Source organism: Astatotilapia calliptera, chromosome 18 (genome assembly GCF_964374335.1).
Source record: "Astatotilapia calliptera chromosome 18, fAstCal68.1, whole genome shotgun sequence".
Taxonomy (NCBI): Eukaryota; Metazoa; Chordata; class Actinopteri; order Cichliformes; family Cichlidae; genus Astatotilapia; species Astatotilapia calliptera.
Window position 1 is genome coordinate 31,793,269 of NC_137439.1, and position 16,536 is coordinate 31,809,804.

The 16,536-nt window shown below is 38.0% G+C and overlaps 1 protein-coding gene across 1 annotated transcript in view; it reads left to right on the plus strand.

Moving 5' to 3' along the window:
• The window catches only part of tox (thymocyte selection-associated high mobility group box), a 63,352-nt gene that overhangs the window by 26,011 nt on the left and 20,805 nt on the right, over positions 1-16,536 (plus strand). Inside the window, exons 2-4 of the mRNA XM_026148583.2 lie at positions 3,756-3,821; positions 8,422-8,523; positions 16,244-16,528. Coding sequence (XP_026004368.1) covers positions 3,756-3,821; positions 8,422-8,523; positions 16,244-16,528 — 453 coding nt within the window. The remainder of the gene's footprint in view (positions 1-3,755; positions 3,822-8,421; positions 8,524-16,243; positions 16,529-16,536) is intronic.

Genomic DNA, 16,536 nt, shown 5'->3' on the forward strand with positions numbered 1-16,536 from the left:
ATTTGAATATGGTTTCTGGATTCAAATACTGTTTTGTTTAGTCCCATGAGTTGTGTAGGCTTTTATTAGTAATAGTCACTGCTGTTTTACACTAAAGCAGTAGCAGTCAGTACCTTTATACCATAATAAAAGTACAGCACACCTAGCCTAGTCTGGCTTTACAAAAATGTGTGAACAAATGTGTTGTTCTAAAGAGCTCAAAGAATTGAAGTGTAGTATTGTAAATAGGAGGCCACTGTTGTCAGTTTGTGAAATTTCTTCCCTCTTAGTAGGGCTGGGCCATATCATACCGTCCACGGTAATACCAGTATAATGTTGGGCAACAATAAAAAAATGAAATATCGTGATAGAATATGGGTAAAACGCACATGCGCAGTGCCTTTGTTTTCATAAAGTTGTGGAGTTGTAAAGTATTTTGTCTAGTGTCAACTAAATAATGTAGCTTCATGGGCAGTGTAGTCTGTGCTGTGGGGAGAATGGACTGCCATACCCGTTATGTGTCTGTGAGCGCGAGGTGGGAGAAAAAGGAGAGTGGAAAAGTACGAATTGTCACCGACCAGAAACGGGAAGTGGAAGCATGTAAATATAACAATAACCACTGCAGCCAAAAAGAGTGCCTGACGAGCCCAGTTGTAAGTCAGCTATCAAGACTCGACTGTTCGTGTTTTCCTCCGAAACAATAAGCTCCGTTGCAGCAGCCTTTCAATGCCTCTCTCTGTCTCGTGCTAGCAAAGTTGACCCAGACAACAAAGTAAAGCTAGTTTTCGGCTACGAGCCCGACACAGAACCCAACGTATTAGCCAGAGGTCCCTTTACTACAGTTTGGAGCCGCGGACCTGTTTTATATACGCCTGGAATAGTTTTCAGGGATTGCTGCAAAAAGTGCAGCCTTACCTAATGTCCACCCTACTGTTACTCATTTTATATTAAAATTAAAAAATCTAGTTTGTATTGGTATCGCAAGTAGCCTTCAGTAATAGTAATAAATCACACAGCAATAGTACATTCATGTAGTTGTAAAAAGCTTGACAATATATTAAGTAGAGCTGGGCGATATGAGATTTTTTCATATCACGATATGTTTTTTTCATTTCAGGCGATAACGATATCTATCACGATATAAGCCAAATAACTATATTTGTAAGATTTAAATGTGCCGTTGCTCACAAGTAAAATGTGAAATAATCAGCAGCTTGTTTTGATTTAAATATTTATTTCCCATAATAAGTTCAACAGGGTAGATGTACTTAAGGAACATGAGACTTTTTCAGATAAATAAAGGCAAATATTGCAAACTACACAAAAGGCAGCCGCTAAAGCGTTTAAGTTTCAAAATAGAACAAACGAAACAGACTAAATTGTCAATTCCACTTAGAAACAAAATATTAATTCTAAAAATAAATCTTAGTTTGTTTTACAGAAGAACAGACAAAACTGACTAACTTTTGTCAATATCAAATAAACTGAGAACTAAAAGGAAATTCTCAATCTCTCCTTGTTGTATAGCTGAGCTTTTCAAACAGTTTTAACAGTTACTTTAGTCTGACAAAAGCCGAATGACGAATTAGCGCTTCCAGTCAGAGACTGAGGCTACGTCCACACGTACACGGGTATTTTTGAAAACGGAGATTTTCCGTTTTCGTTTTAAAAAATAATCCCGTCCACACATAAAGGCAGAAATGAAGGAAAACGCTGCTATGAACATGCCAAAGCAGCAGGTGACGCTAGATTCCTAACCGTGCAGAAATGTTGGCCAATCAGAAGTCTAGAAGCCTCGGTGGGAAAAAGTAAACAAAGCTGGGGCATAGAAGCAGAACAGAGTCGTATGTGTGGACGGACAGTAACTGTGTGTATATGTAAGCATTTAAACACTGCAGAGAGTAGAATTAACAGTAACAGTATTGTAGAAATTCATTTCACCGAAACAATAACGTGGCGCACAGTGTGACGCATGCACCAGTTTATTGTATTTCCAGACTTGCTTTCGGCACAATTTACAGTGCACGCTACTCTATTTTTTGTCAGACTTGAAATAGCCGAAATACCTTCACACTACGGAACTTCTATGGCTCTTCCGTTCGACAATCTCTCCGGCGTTGGAACCATCATCTGTTTTCTCTTCGGTCACGCTCGGTTGATTTTTCTAGTCAGCACACTCATTTCCTCCATTACGCGCTGGCTCCATTACCCGCTGGCTGCTTCCCAAACAAACCCACGTGCGGCTTGGCACTTGTGCTGTACGTAACAAGTCACGCGACGTGACGCTGCAGCTGTGATTGGTTCGGCTCTGCGCTACTTAATTTAGAGGACAAGAGCGGCGAGGTCTATCGCGATAGCTTAATTTCTCTATCGAGTAAAAGTTATATCGCGATACATATCGTTATCGTTCTATCGCCCAGCTCTAATATTAAGTAATCTAAAGTATTCAGAATACGTTACTCTCATTGAGTAACGTATTCTGAATACGTTACAAAATACATTTTGGGGCACAATTAATGTAGCACCATCCACGTGCTATATTGCTAGTTGTTAAGTGTAGTTGCACGTTTAGAGCAGCTGAGCTATTTGTATGTAGCTCTGCACACAGGAAGAGAGAGGCACCATGGAGTTTATTACCCGCTTCCAACATGAAGACAAACTAATCTGTATATATAGCAGCAGGAGAACAGAAATCATATTTAACCTTATTTACATGGAACAGTGAATGACTGTTAACTTGCCGACTTAAGTGTTTAGATATCAAATGAACAGATGAAGCAGATAAACAAAATACAAGAGAAAATTTCATATAAATCATTATTTTGCATGTTGATAAAAAAAAGGTTAACTGGAACAGTAGGCTAATAGAGACCATAGCAGTTAATGAATTTAGTTTTTTATCACATGAATAGACCTGCTGGGGGAGTCAACCTAGTCTATAAATACACTGCCAGAAACATGTATTTAATGAGCAATTATAATTATCTTCTTCACTATGAATGTCTTTGAACATTAAATGCAGTTAAAATGAAAAACAAATAGAATACTGAAATGTAAAAACCATCTTGTAGACTGTTTTTCTTCTAGTGGCTTGCCTGTGACATGCAGTGACATTAAAACCCTTTGTTCTTTACTGCTGTCTGTGATGTAGGACAAATAAAAGCTATTGTGAAAGAAAGGGCTTCACAGGAGGAAGTGTTGTGCAGATAAGAGAGAGAAATAAGGAAGTAAAAGGCCCTGCATACAAATAGGATGCTCTGTGTAAATATAATGTTTTATTCTCATAGTATATGAGTTGCCCTGATATAAAGTATAGAGTAATATTTCCTGTTGTGAAAGTTATGTAACGTGCTTTAACAAATGTCAGTCACACAGTGACTTAAAATGGCAGGATCAAAATTCTAGATTCAGCATATCAAATTTGCAAACAACAAATACTAATATCTGTCATTCTGAAAATGTCAAATTCTGAAATAATAGGGTTGTTTTATGGTGACTGGCAAAGACAGTCACTGTTAAATCACCTCATCTCTGCTTGTGTATGATGGACATGGACAGTAATAAAACAGAAGTGTGTTTACGGCCCTCTTACTCAGGCAGGTTGCAGGATTTTCAATGTCTGAAGAAGATGGCAAACAGATAGTTGACTGGCAGCCAGCCAGCAATCTGCTACCTCCATCTTTACTTATTGTGTCCTTGCCGGCTCTCCGTTATGTGTTTGCTGTGTTTGATTATGGTTTGTTGACATTGTTGCTCTTGCTTTTTGTTCTCTCCAGCTGGATGGGGACACCATGTTCCTGGGTATGCCAGAACCAGGCCTTGACTTCGCCTCAACCAATCAGGTGTGTGTTTATGAGACTGTGTGTGTGCGTTCATTTGTGTGTAGAGACAGAGTGTGCCCTGTGAAGTTGTTTGTTTGACTTTCTGCTTTCAAATCACACTGAGCTGTTCTCTAAATTCCTTTTAAAAGTATGTCAGCAGTAATGTTGGATGTTCCATATTTTATTGAATATGGTTACTAATGAGAAACCGTAATCAGAACGCATAGAGTGCATTTTGAGAAAGTTGCAGCTTCTCTGACGTGCAGCCAAATTATCTTGGGGATATCTTGCACCATGGATCAGTGTAACATGGTGACTTCATGGGATGAGTGTTCCCTTTTTTCTAAAATCATGCAGTGTGGTTGTCATTTATCCGGAGTAAACAAAGGCAGCAGGTGTGTGTGTACCGGTTTAGACATCGTTGTGGGGATCAAAAATTGGAAGTTTACTATACTTGTGGGGACCAACAGCCTTTATGGAGACCAAAATCCCGGTACACACAAGTTGGAAGGCATTTTTGATACTCCAAATATGGTTTTAGTGTCAGGGTTACCATAAGGTTATGGATAAGTTTAGGGTAGGGGTTAGGGTTAGGCATTCATTTTTGATGGTTAGGGTAAGGGGCTAGGAAAAGCATTATGTCAATGAGATGTCCCCACAAGGATATGACTACACACACGTGTGTGTGTGTGTGTGTGTGTGTGTGTGTGTGTGTGTATTGGGGGAGTTCGATACAGCATAGTATTACAATGTATGTAGCAATGCAGGGATATCAAATATTGATATTTTATTAAATAAATAAAAATGATCTGGGAATATAACAAATGCGCTAATCTTACATACTAAAATCCTGAGATAACGTTAGACAAGCAAACTTACATTAATTTGACTCCACTGAAAACTCAAATTCATATATGTGATTTTAGACAGTTTATCACAGTTAATTGCTGTATTATCAGAAATGGACTGCATGTACTTGCCAACTTGACCCCATTCAGTTTCTCACTGACATCAAACTAACTGTCTTATGACGACATTTATGGCAGATTTTATTGACGGTGTCTGAGAATACTATTTTGGAGTTTAAAAAAAATGAAGTGAGATAACTTTATGTTGTTATGTAAGTCAGATTTGTCTAAGTTTAACTTTCAGGACATAATTTGCAGTTGAAAAATGGTGATAGATTGCAATACATGTTATTGCAATACTTACCATATCACAAATTTTAAAAATCCCAATAATACTGCATTGTGAGTCAGGGTTGCAGCTATCGATTATTTAAGTAATCGAGTAATCTATCAATTGTCTTATTAATGAGCAATAATAAATATTCAAAAGAGAAGAAACACTGGTGTTTCAGAATGAACTGCTCATTGGTTTCCATTTTAGAGATTACAGTGTTTTATAATTGTATACAACGTGTAAAAACAAACAAACAAACAAAAACAACACTTTCATTGTATTTATCATTTTACATTTATTAATGTATCAAAATAATTTTTTTACTTCAAAAATATGTAAATAATCTCAAGTACATTAAAAGATCAGATTTAAATAAAATAAGATAAATGCAATCTAAACTGCAGCATGCAGAAATGTAGCTTTACTATGTGATCTTGGAAGGTTTTCTGACATTAATAGGAGGAGTGCGTGCATGTGTGCTCGTGTGTGTGTGTCACTGTTTGAATATACATAAGTTGGGTAGATTAGTTTACTAAGAGGGGGAAGTAGAGATTTAGGGATTAGTTTGAAAAACCAATGAGACAAAGCAAGTCGTATCACCTGTATTCAAAGTTGTTATAAGGGAACTCGTGATGCAGACTACTTTGTAAACAGCTGCACTTTACACAGCATGGCATCACGGGAGAAGAGAAAAAGGCCTCATATATATATATATATATATATATATATATATATATATATATATATATATATATATATATATATATATATATATATATATATATGCAGTTTTCTCACTACGCTCTCTTTGTAAATACCAACGGTATGTTTCTTTACGCCAAAACCCAAATTGCACTGGCACAGCACCCCTATAGAAAAATTATTTTAATCAACTAATTGTCACTGTCAATCAGAAGTATTTGCTGGTAATCTTAAATGTGGGAATAATTGTTTTTCTTTGTCTTCTGTGATACAAACTTCAAATCCTTGAGTTTTAGATTTGTGGGGGGAAAAAGCGCTATGAAGGGTCTGCTTTCATTTAAATTTCAACTTACATGAAAATATGGTCATGAAAAATGGGAAAATTTCCACTAGAGAACAATTGTTCATTATATAAAGTGAGATCAACATAGTAAACATCAGCTGTTACAAGATAACTTAGCAACAGCCCTAGAACAGTACACTGCACAGACTACACAGCAAGTGGGTGTTGCTGCTTTTGAAAGTACACTTCAAGCTCCTAAGGGAAGCCTAAGATGTGTGTTTGTTAGTGCAGAATTACCTCACCACCAAGCAAAGCCTATATTAATAAGATGCACTACTATAGATACATTATTCATAGAGTACAATATAGAGAATATTGTGCAGTAAAGAAATACATGATTTGATGTTTTATTCATAGTGTTTTGCCATAAGAAGATGGGGAGTTGTGTGTGTGGAATAAGAATTTATGGCTTTATTATTGAATCACCACTGCCTTTATAAAGGCAGGTTGTTGTGATGAATGGAACCAATTTCAGTCAAGTCTGACCCTCATCCTTGTCATTTTTGGAAATGTTAATGGAGTGGCAGTAATGTTAGTGTATTAATGCAGAAACAGGGAGAAAGACAGGTGAATCAGTGCTTTGGAAGGCATAAAAATAATACGTGTAGGTTTGCAGTCTAAAGGTATTGTGATTTTTTTTTTCTACAGAAAATTCTACATGAAAGAATTGGTAATGTAAAGAATTGGTAACGGTAAAAAAAAGTAAAGGTGACTAATTGTTGAATTCATTTCACTGATTAGCCTATGAAATAAATTCATAGACTAATCAACTAGTATGGGTAAGACAAGACATCGATGCAGAAATATAATGCGTTGGCTTCCTGTTCCGCTTTACAAAATCACTGTAATGTGATGCCATCTAATTATGGACACTGCAGTGATGAGGAAAGCGAGGATGGTGTTTACCATCACATGCTTATATTTATTGTAGAAAACTTTAAATAATGTGAAAATTGACACTCTTCAAACATTAATTGGTCTGGAATCTCATGCCCATGGGAATTTTTTTTTGTACATCATTCATGCGTATACAAAACGTTTTTGTGTAAGAGAGTAGCTGTATAATGATTAGTAACTGCAACTTGATTTCTGAATTTAGAAATCTTCACATTACTGCTTTACAGACAAATGCACCCAGCACTGATTTAAGAGTTACATTCTGATTCCTACAGTAGTTAGTCTAACAGGAACAAAACACTCAGAAAACACGCACTGGTCAAACATTATCTGTTCTATCTTAATGTAGCTGCGAGCCATTTGAAGCTGTCTCAGTAACCAAATGGTATTTTAAATGCCTCTGACATGTGTGGAACTTTGTGCTCTCTATGACCTTTCACATGTACATTGTCTTCTTTTGATGCAGGTTAAAGTTCACATACATGCTGTTAATACTTCCACGCAGTGCAGCAGAATTTTATGAGAAGTCATCTGACCCTCTTTTCCATATTGCTGGTTTACAACATCATGGAACAGATGATTATATATATATCATCTGATAATGGTGCTAGGTGTTAAACCCCCCCCCCCCCAAAACAAAACAAAACAAAACTCACTTTAAACCTCATGGTAGTGCTAGAGGAAAAGTCAGGGCATCAGCAAAGTCATGAAGATTCGTGGGCTGATACAGAATATCAAGCATAACAGCACAGAGGCAAATAAAAGGGTGGGAAAAACTAAACTGCTGAGTGAAGTAAATGTACCAGTATGATACAAGAAGTACAATTTATAGAAAAACTGACCTGCAAATCCAAGAGTATGGAGGATGTATTCGAGAAAAGATGGATTTATATCATGAAAATAACTTTCTTTACAGTATGTGATAATGTGAACATGTTTTTATCCAATAACAAATTAGTTTTTGGTCGGTGGTTGTTGTGTTAGCAGGAGAGTTTGAAATGTGAGTGCATAGAAATGAATCACAGCAGCACAGTGGTGTTAAAAAGAACGTGGTGATCGCCACATTTACTCAAAGTGACTAGCCTGTTTGTAGCACTGTGTCACAATGATGTTTTTATGTGTTTGTCTCGGTCTCATTGCAGCTGTGCAGCACCGGGTAACCTTTTCTTATCGGGGATTAGCTGTGGAGGAAACAAACAAGCAATTTATTTACAGCTTCTCTTTCTCTCTTTCTGCTCCTTCTATCACCTCGGTATCATTGCAGCCCAACTTTCACATAAAGCAAAGCAATATTAGCCATTTATAAAGACAGAACTTTACTTGTGTTTTCCTCTGTATGAGTGAAAACTTGATCTCTCTCTCTCTCTCTCTCTGTCTCTGTGTGTGTCTCTTGCTTTCTCCTTGCTGCTTTTCATGACCTTTTGATTTGACCTCTGACCTCCCTCTGACCTCTGGGCCCATTTGAATTTGTATTTGTCTTTGTGATTCTTCCCACAGTTTCGTGTGCCACATCCCCCTCACCCTCTCAGCAAGGTGACACCACCCTCGCAGCACTGGAGGAGAGACGCACACATGGCCGAAACACATCGCCTGCCCTGGGTGAATGTTCATACAGACACACACCTCTACATGCACAAAACCAAACACTTCCAGGTGTCCACAGAAAACTGTACCAAGTAAAAGCATTGACTGCAGATTATTTGGAATTTAGCATTTCACATCTGTAACGCTTGCGCAAAATCAGATGAGAATTTATGCAGCTGAAGTGTTGGTATCATTGCAGCACTATCTCTTTGTCAAAGCCTGCAATACCCAGAATTCAACTGGAGTTGCACATTATGCTTACAGCAACTAAGTTAGGTGGAAGGCATTTGCCCCAATTTCTAGTAAACTCACGCCCAGATTGAAGTCAGTTTGAATTTTTAGACTTCACTTGTACATGATATTTATTTTATTAAACGAACAGACTGACCAGAAATTGGTGAGTTCCCAAACTGTGACGCTTTGGCTTACACTAGCCAACCTTGTGGGAAAAGTCATTCTAATCATTTAAACCTTAATGCACACCTGATCTCTGGGATCAATATGTTTGCACCTACAGTTGTACATTGATGCTGCTTATTTTTATTTTCCATGTCTGATGGTGGTGCAGTTAAGTATGACTTAACAGCCTCTAATCATAGTATTAGTCAAAGGTCATTAATTGTGGTTAAACCATGCACTTTGTACGTTGTATTGTGCGTATTTTGACCTGGTCTAAGGAAAAATCAGCTTTTATTCATCATATGAGGTATATAGTCATAATATATATTTACTGATGCAGCAAGATATGGTTTAGTGAGTGCATCTGAGACAAAAACAACAAAAACAGTCTCTGTACATCTCGTATAATTTAGCTTTCATGTGCTTTCATGAAAATCTGAGCTGTGTATCATACAAAAGAGGTTTGATGTTTATTATTAGATAGCTTTAACCTTGACCTTTAGGTTTTGTCTGTTCAGTTTACACAACAAACACTATAATCAAAGAGTCTGACAGATTTGTTTTCTTGTCTTTTTTATCTTTGTTAGTTCATGGTTTTATTCATTTATTTATTTATTTATTACATTTTATTTTAAGATATCAGTTTGTTTCCAGTAAAACTCGTCAACATATCTTCATGCAACATTTCTCTTCAGTCTGTGTTTTGCAGTGTGGAAAATCATGATGTATCAGTGAATTACAAATTTAATATGTCAGTGGAAGATATGTCGGGGCACCAAGTCTTCCAAAATCTAAAAAACACTTTTGTTTCGATGTTCTTTGCTTTGTCTGTTTCTCTTTCTCTTAAACAAGCTCCCACGTTTTATCAGGAAGACAACTGACTGAGAAATTCAGCATTCATAAAACCATACTGTAGCTTCTGTGTGAGTGTGTTTACATCCAGCTCTCAGAGGATACAGTCAGTGTATGTGTATCTCTTCAGTTTACTCTGCACAATCAATTTAAACATCATCTTTCTACAAGCACTATTTTTTTTTATGAAGACACAGGAAAGAATCACAGCACAGTGGAATCATTTTCTGTAAATCCCCACCCACGTACACCAGGGCTTTATGCATCGCACACTGCTGTATAGCTGCTGTAACAGCTGGCCACTAGTGGACATTAAAAAACTCTAATTACCACCCCACCATGTGTCAGTAGAATTTTAATTCTATGATTTTTGGCCTTCAGTGATAATGAATAAGGGATAAAATTAGATTTTCATTTTAAACCTGGTGCACTTTCACCTCTATCTAAAAGCCCAAATTCACTCACTGTTTGTCTCCGGATCATCAAGGGTCTTGTCTGGTCCAGTTTTGGCTGTATGTGTTTGAGGTGTTGGTTGGCTGTTGACCGACTATCTGTGTGACTACTGTGCATGTATGCAAGGGCAACAGGTAATCCACCATGGCCCTAATCACCCCACTCTAGAGACTGTAGGCCACCAAAGACTTGCAGGAAGCAACTGCTCCAGCTGCATAATTGGCTTTACAGTGAAACAGCCATTAATCGGAGTCTGATTTCTTATGAGACCTTGATATATGACCTTGTGTCCCCCACCACCTTCACCTTCTATTTCTACCATTTATTTGTTTTTCATGTTAATTAGGCTACATTTAAAGTTCAAGGCAATCAACTGTTAAAAGGCACATTTTGTAAAGTTCATTAACGACATGATTGTTAAGTAAATGAATAACTGTAGTAAAATAATCATGATTATATTTTTATTTTGCTATAATCCATCAGTCCTAGAACAGGTCTTATGAAGGATAAATCCCGTTTTTAAAACTTTTGGTTCAAACTATCATCAAAGGACAGAGACAACACTGAGTGTCTACAGTCGTCTGTAAAACATAGTTGTGGTTTGGGGCTTCATTCCAGCGAGTGCTTTTGCAGATCTTGTCAATATTGATGAAATAATGATTGCATGTACCATCAGATTTGGATGCACCATGGAATACAATCTGGAAAGTGTCTGATTGACAACAACTTCATTTTTCAGCAGGACAATGATCTGAAAAAACACACAGCCAATGGAATAAAAGCGTACCTGGATAGATTACCATCAGTTAAGAACTGACATCCCCTGGAACCAGACCTTAACATTATTGATATAACATGTATAACATTATCTTGACGGAGAACAGAACAGCCAAAGAAGAGCTTTTGGAAAGAAAGCTTGCCTAAGATCAGAATCTGTGCTGAAGAATAAAAGTGGTCATACTGAATATTGACTTTTAAGCAACTCACAGTATTGTAAATTTAAGAAATTTCTAACTGAATGCCCATTGGATACTTCACAAATCAGCAACCTGTCTGCAGCAGATGTATTTGATAACCTCCTTCTGTAAATGCTGGCAACATATTACTCACAATCATATGTGCTTTTTTTTAATTTTATGAAATCGACATGGAGTTGTGAGACATGCATTTGTAACACGAACACTACATGTGGGAAAGGACTTAATCCTGACTACATTAGTCTTTCTAGGAGCTCCCATTGCACAAGGAACAGTCTATTGTACTACCAACATGAATGGAAGAGAGAAGGAGAAGAATAATTTATGCAGAAGTTGAAGGAATGACAGAGTTGGAGAGGGAGGGAGAGAGGCAGACAGACAAGCAGTATAATTTATGCACAGCTCAGAGCTCAACAGTGTAACAGTGATCCAAGAAAACGGACCATTCGGCTTGATGATTGCCCGATAAACCCAATACGCTTGTAGGGCTATGTAGTTGGTCACACAGGTTTTAGTAAAATTACTGCACTAGATCAAGTTTTACTTAATGGTTTGGTATGTAAAGTTTTGTTTTATTTTAATGTAGAAGTGTCACGTACTCTCGCAACTTTAACAACATTCTTGCAAGATTTAGCTATTTTTCCCTTGTGGGTTATTTTTAAAAAGAAATCACCTCACAAAAGTCCACAGACAGCATAGGCAAGAACTGCTTTCAGAAATCGAGACACACCTTAGTCAGGTGAGACTGATGATAAAATGATAACATAATGCCTCCCGAAACTGTTATAGTTGTGCCATTTATAATTAAGCTATAGTTGAACTGCACTTGACCACACATGCACTGTAAACAATAAAATGGGTGTGGGGCTGATCACAGACAAGATGTGGGAAATGTACTATTTGTGAAATGTTGTTAAAACATAGAATATAATGATATTCATCGTAAGCAGAGTGTAAGCTGTGGAGAACCATGAATAGTTTGAAAAGTTGCAGAGAAACAGATGGATGAGTACAACAGTGAAAATGAGTGGTACATTTCTTTAATTAGATGCTAAAGTTACATGTTGGTTGTTGATCCTCTTTAACAATAATTAAAGGCTAACATTTCAGATTAAATTACTAAGTCACAGAACATTAACAGTGCAGTTGATTTGCATTATGTGAGGTACTGTATCCTGTTATATGTCATTACTGATCTTTCATTTATTCAGTTATTTATCATTTATTTTCATTTTCACATTTCCCTAAATTATCTTCCAATTGTCTCTCGTCTATAGAGCCCGATTATTTTCATTTTGGCTTCACAGATTTACTGTTTCTGACCAGATTTTGGTCAATTAAAACATTGTTGTCCATAATTTTATTTAATGAAATAGCTTGGTAACATTTCAGTATGGCTAGCGACTGTGTTTGTTGTTTTAGTACAGTTTACTGAAAACTGAATTGCATTTATTTTGGGACTATTCAGAGTTGTGCTCTAGATTGTATTTACAGCAACAGGACAGAGCCAAAATAAGTATCAGAGAATAAATGGCGTCTCTATTCAATTATGCAAATCTTCAATCCATATTCAACATTTTGATGCTCCTTTAAAGTGCAATTCCCCTTTGGGATTAATAAAACACTCTTTCTATATGCAGCATTTATCTATTTCGCTTCCACCGTATGACACATTGCTTGACTTAATTGCTTTTGCACTGTTTAGAATGTGCAAAAGCATCTTAAAATATGCCCCTGGCACCTCAAACTTTGCTACTCGTGTAAGAAGTTGATAAGTACTCAGGCTGTGAAGTTATGAAAAGACACAGTCAAGACAGCGTTGGTAATGCCAGTGCTGGTGCTACCTCGTAGCCCTTCTAAGCTGATACTGGGATTACATGACACACCCATAAAGACTTATTTAACAAACCTGTTTTGTAGATTGACTGTTGAATTGCAGCCAAATCAAAGTAGTTTTAAATTTGCCTAAAACTGAAAGATGTGAGAGGGAGCGATGCATATCTGCTGTGTTCTGTGACCCAGTGCAGCAGTTTGACTCACTGATGTGAGTTAGCTTTTGTTAGTCTGCACAACAAGCTTCATGGCATATAATATCAGTTGTTGGTTATTAATAAAATATAGAGAACATGAGCACAAAATGAAGGGAAATGAAAGTATTTTTTTCAATTTGTTGATCATTTTGTTTTATTTTTATATCTTGTTTCCTAAATATTAAATTGAAGCGGAAACTTATAAGTGGAACCGTGTTTTAGCACGGTGGCAGTGAGTTCCACAGTGAACCTATACTGTATAACTCATCGTTTAGTTCACAAGTCATGCAACTTGTAACTCAACACTGCATGGGGTTTGAGATAGAGCAGAAAAGAGTGAGAGATGAAATGGAAACTGAGGATGAGATTAGGAGAGAGAGCAAAAGAGGGGTGGAAGGAGAGGGATGGTGAGAGATGAAGAGCAAAAAAGTAAGAGATGGAGAGACTGGTGTGGCTAGCCAAGCAGAAAAGACTGTCAGTCTCTATAAAAGATCTCCTCTGTCAGATTAGTATGAGAGGGCTTCTCTAACACTGCCTCTCTCCCTCTCTTTATCTCTCACTCCTCTTGCATGATTCTCTCACTCATTTCCCTCTTCATGTCTCCCTCTCATGTGTCTTTGCTCTCAGCATAATTTGTTATGATATGGGGACTGCTCCTGTTTTTGTTTTGTTTTTTGGTATGTCAGATTAGCACCTTTGTATTTTTTACACACAAAAACCTGCCTGTGTCTATTCTCTCAGGCAAAATGGGCTTGTACATATAAATTACTGTATTGTTGTGTCACTGAATGAGCAAGTATTTGTTCACGAGGCTTTTCTTTCAAGACGGGGAATATCATTAGCGATAATTAGTCTATGATACAAGCTGTGGCTGACGAAGACAGACTGCATGACACAATACGGAGCTGTAGACTGGAGTCTGAGGAAACAATGGTGTGTAGTTTTTCCACTCGCAGTCATTTAATAACTCTGACAGTAATGTTTTATGACTCTTGTACTCCTATAGACCTCTATGCAATTATTATTGATTTTCTTTAAATTGTGCACTCTGCTAAAAGCAACATAGCCCAGTCACTTCAAGTTTTAAGTGTTGCCCATCATGTTATGTCAGCTCCTCCACACCTGACTTTAACATCCATAACATTTCAGAAAGCTCATAGCAATGTTTGTTTGTTTAATAAGATAATATTAAGAAGCACTAAAACCATGAATTTCAGCATTTCTGGTAAATCAGCTGATCTCAGCACCAGCCCACAATAGCTGATGGTTTAGTTTATACCCTCCAGCGATCATATCCCGTATTTGCAAGCCACATGGATGCCCACATCTGTTCAAAGTACAGTGTAGATTCAACACTCTAAGGAAACAACGATGGATGTTTGGACTTTTTCCAACACCAATGAAGTGCCCATGAGGCAACAGCAATGTACATTGGCTTAATAAAATTAGAAGTCTAGTTGGCATTAACCTTCCTGCCTTCTTGGGACCTTTTTGTGCCACTGCTATGTGTTAAATGGCTGCCATTTCCACTGTGTTCAGTGGAATATAACCAAACTTGCCACAGGATAGTTTTTACCTGTCAATGTTAATATTCCAGTGTGAATTCCTTAAATCAGCCTAAAATGGCTGAGCAGCAGAAATCCCCACACCCATCACCCTGGGGACCATTTTCTGCCCATTGACTTCCATTATAAACGCTATTTTTCAACCCCAAATTATCATCATATGATTTTATTTTTTCTTCTTTTCTTGGATGTCAATGAAGACTCAGGGCCTTGAAGTTTTAATTTTTAAATTGCAAAAAAAATGCAAAAAAAATAATGGCAGGTCAAAATGTATGTTGGTGCCAATCTTTGGTCCATCTAAAGGCCTACTTATAATGACAATCACATATTACTTCAACTGGTTTTTTGTGGAAATATTTAGTTTCGTTTTTTGGTTTTTGGGGCTTATAACACAGGGTGCTCATGTAATAACACTGGGATTTGAAGGGTTAAAACAACAAAAATATAATTAAAACTTTACATGAATATTTCAGGGAGAAGTAGTTTTACAAGGTTGGCTAATTTAAAGTGGAATAAAATATGGATATATGGTCTTTTTATGGCGTGGCTGAGAATGGTCCCTAGGGTGATGGGTGTGAGTTTTTTAAAGGATGGCAGGAGGGTTAAATAAATGCCTACTTCCCATCACCCCAGCCTCTGAGCCTGGTTCTGTCAGAGGCTGATTCCTATTAAAAGTAATAATAATAATAATAATGGGTTGCATTTATACAGCGCTTTTCGAGACCCCCAAAGCGCTTTACAATTCCACTATTCATTCACACACTGGTGAAGGCAAGCTACAGTTGTAGCCACAGCTGCCCTGGGGCAGACTGACAGAAGCGAGGCTGCCATATCGCGCCATCGGCCCCTCTGGCCAACATCAGTAGGCGGCAGGTGAAGTGTCTTGCCCATGGACACAACGACTGAGACTGTCCGAGCCGGGGGTTTGAACCGGCAACCTTCCGATTACAAGACGAACTACCAACTCTTGAGCCGCGATCGGAAAAAGTGAGGTTTTCCTTCCTGCTGATGCCAATAGCTTTTTCGTAGGGGGGCTTCTTGCCCCCTACGAGCAAAGGGGCAGGACGCTTGTTAGTTCAGGTCAGCCATGAAGTCAAAATCTGATATCATACCAGCAGTCATGAGCTGATGGTGATTTAGCTTTTACACATGTAAGGTGTGCTGTTTAAGCTACTTTACCCTGCCCAATGTTACTGCATACATGCAAGCTTCTTTGCAACCCACCTCCACTGCAGCTTCTATTTTGATGCAATCTTTGTCATGTCTGTTGTCACGGATACCTGCTCTGTTCTGTGCTGGGATCTTGCAGCTGCTCTTTCCGTCTCGTACTTTCCATGTGTGACAGAACAAGGAATCCCTGAGCAGAACCATGTTGCTAATGATGACTCAATATTTTATTGAATACAGTGACCCTGACTAAACTGTATTTGTTTATTTTCATTGTCCTGTCTGTCTTTAGTCATACCCAGTCAGTGGTTTGGGCGATGATGATTTCAACATTCCACCCATCACTCCTCCTACCCTGCCAGATCACATGGTACCCCCTCACCTCCCCCACAACTCCCCGTCTGGACCGTATCACTCTCTGGACCCTCCCTCCAATTCAGCTCCACACCACCCCTACCAGTTGCAGGGCATGGATTTGCCCAGCATGCCTGGTAACCAGGATGGGGCCACTATGTTGAGCCAAGATGGAAGCACATTCAGCCGGGATGGTGGCCCAATGACTAGCACTCTGTCTGTGGTAAGTGG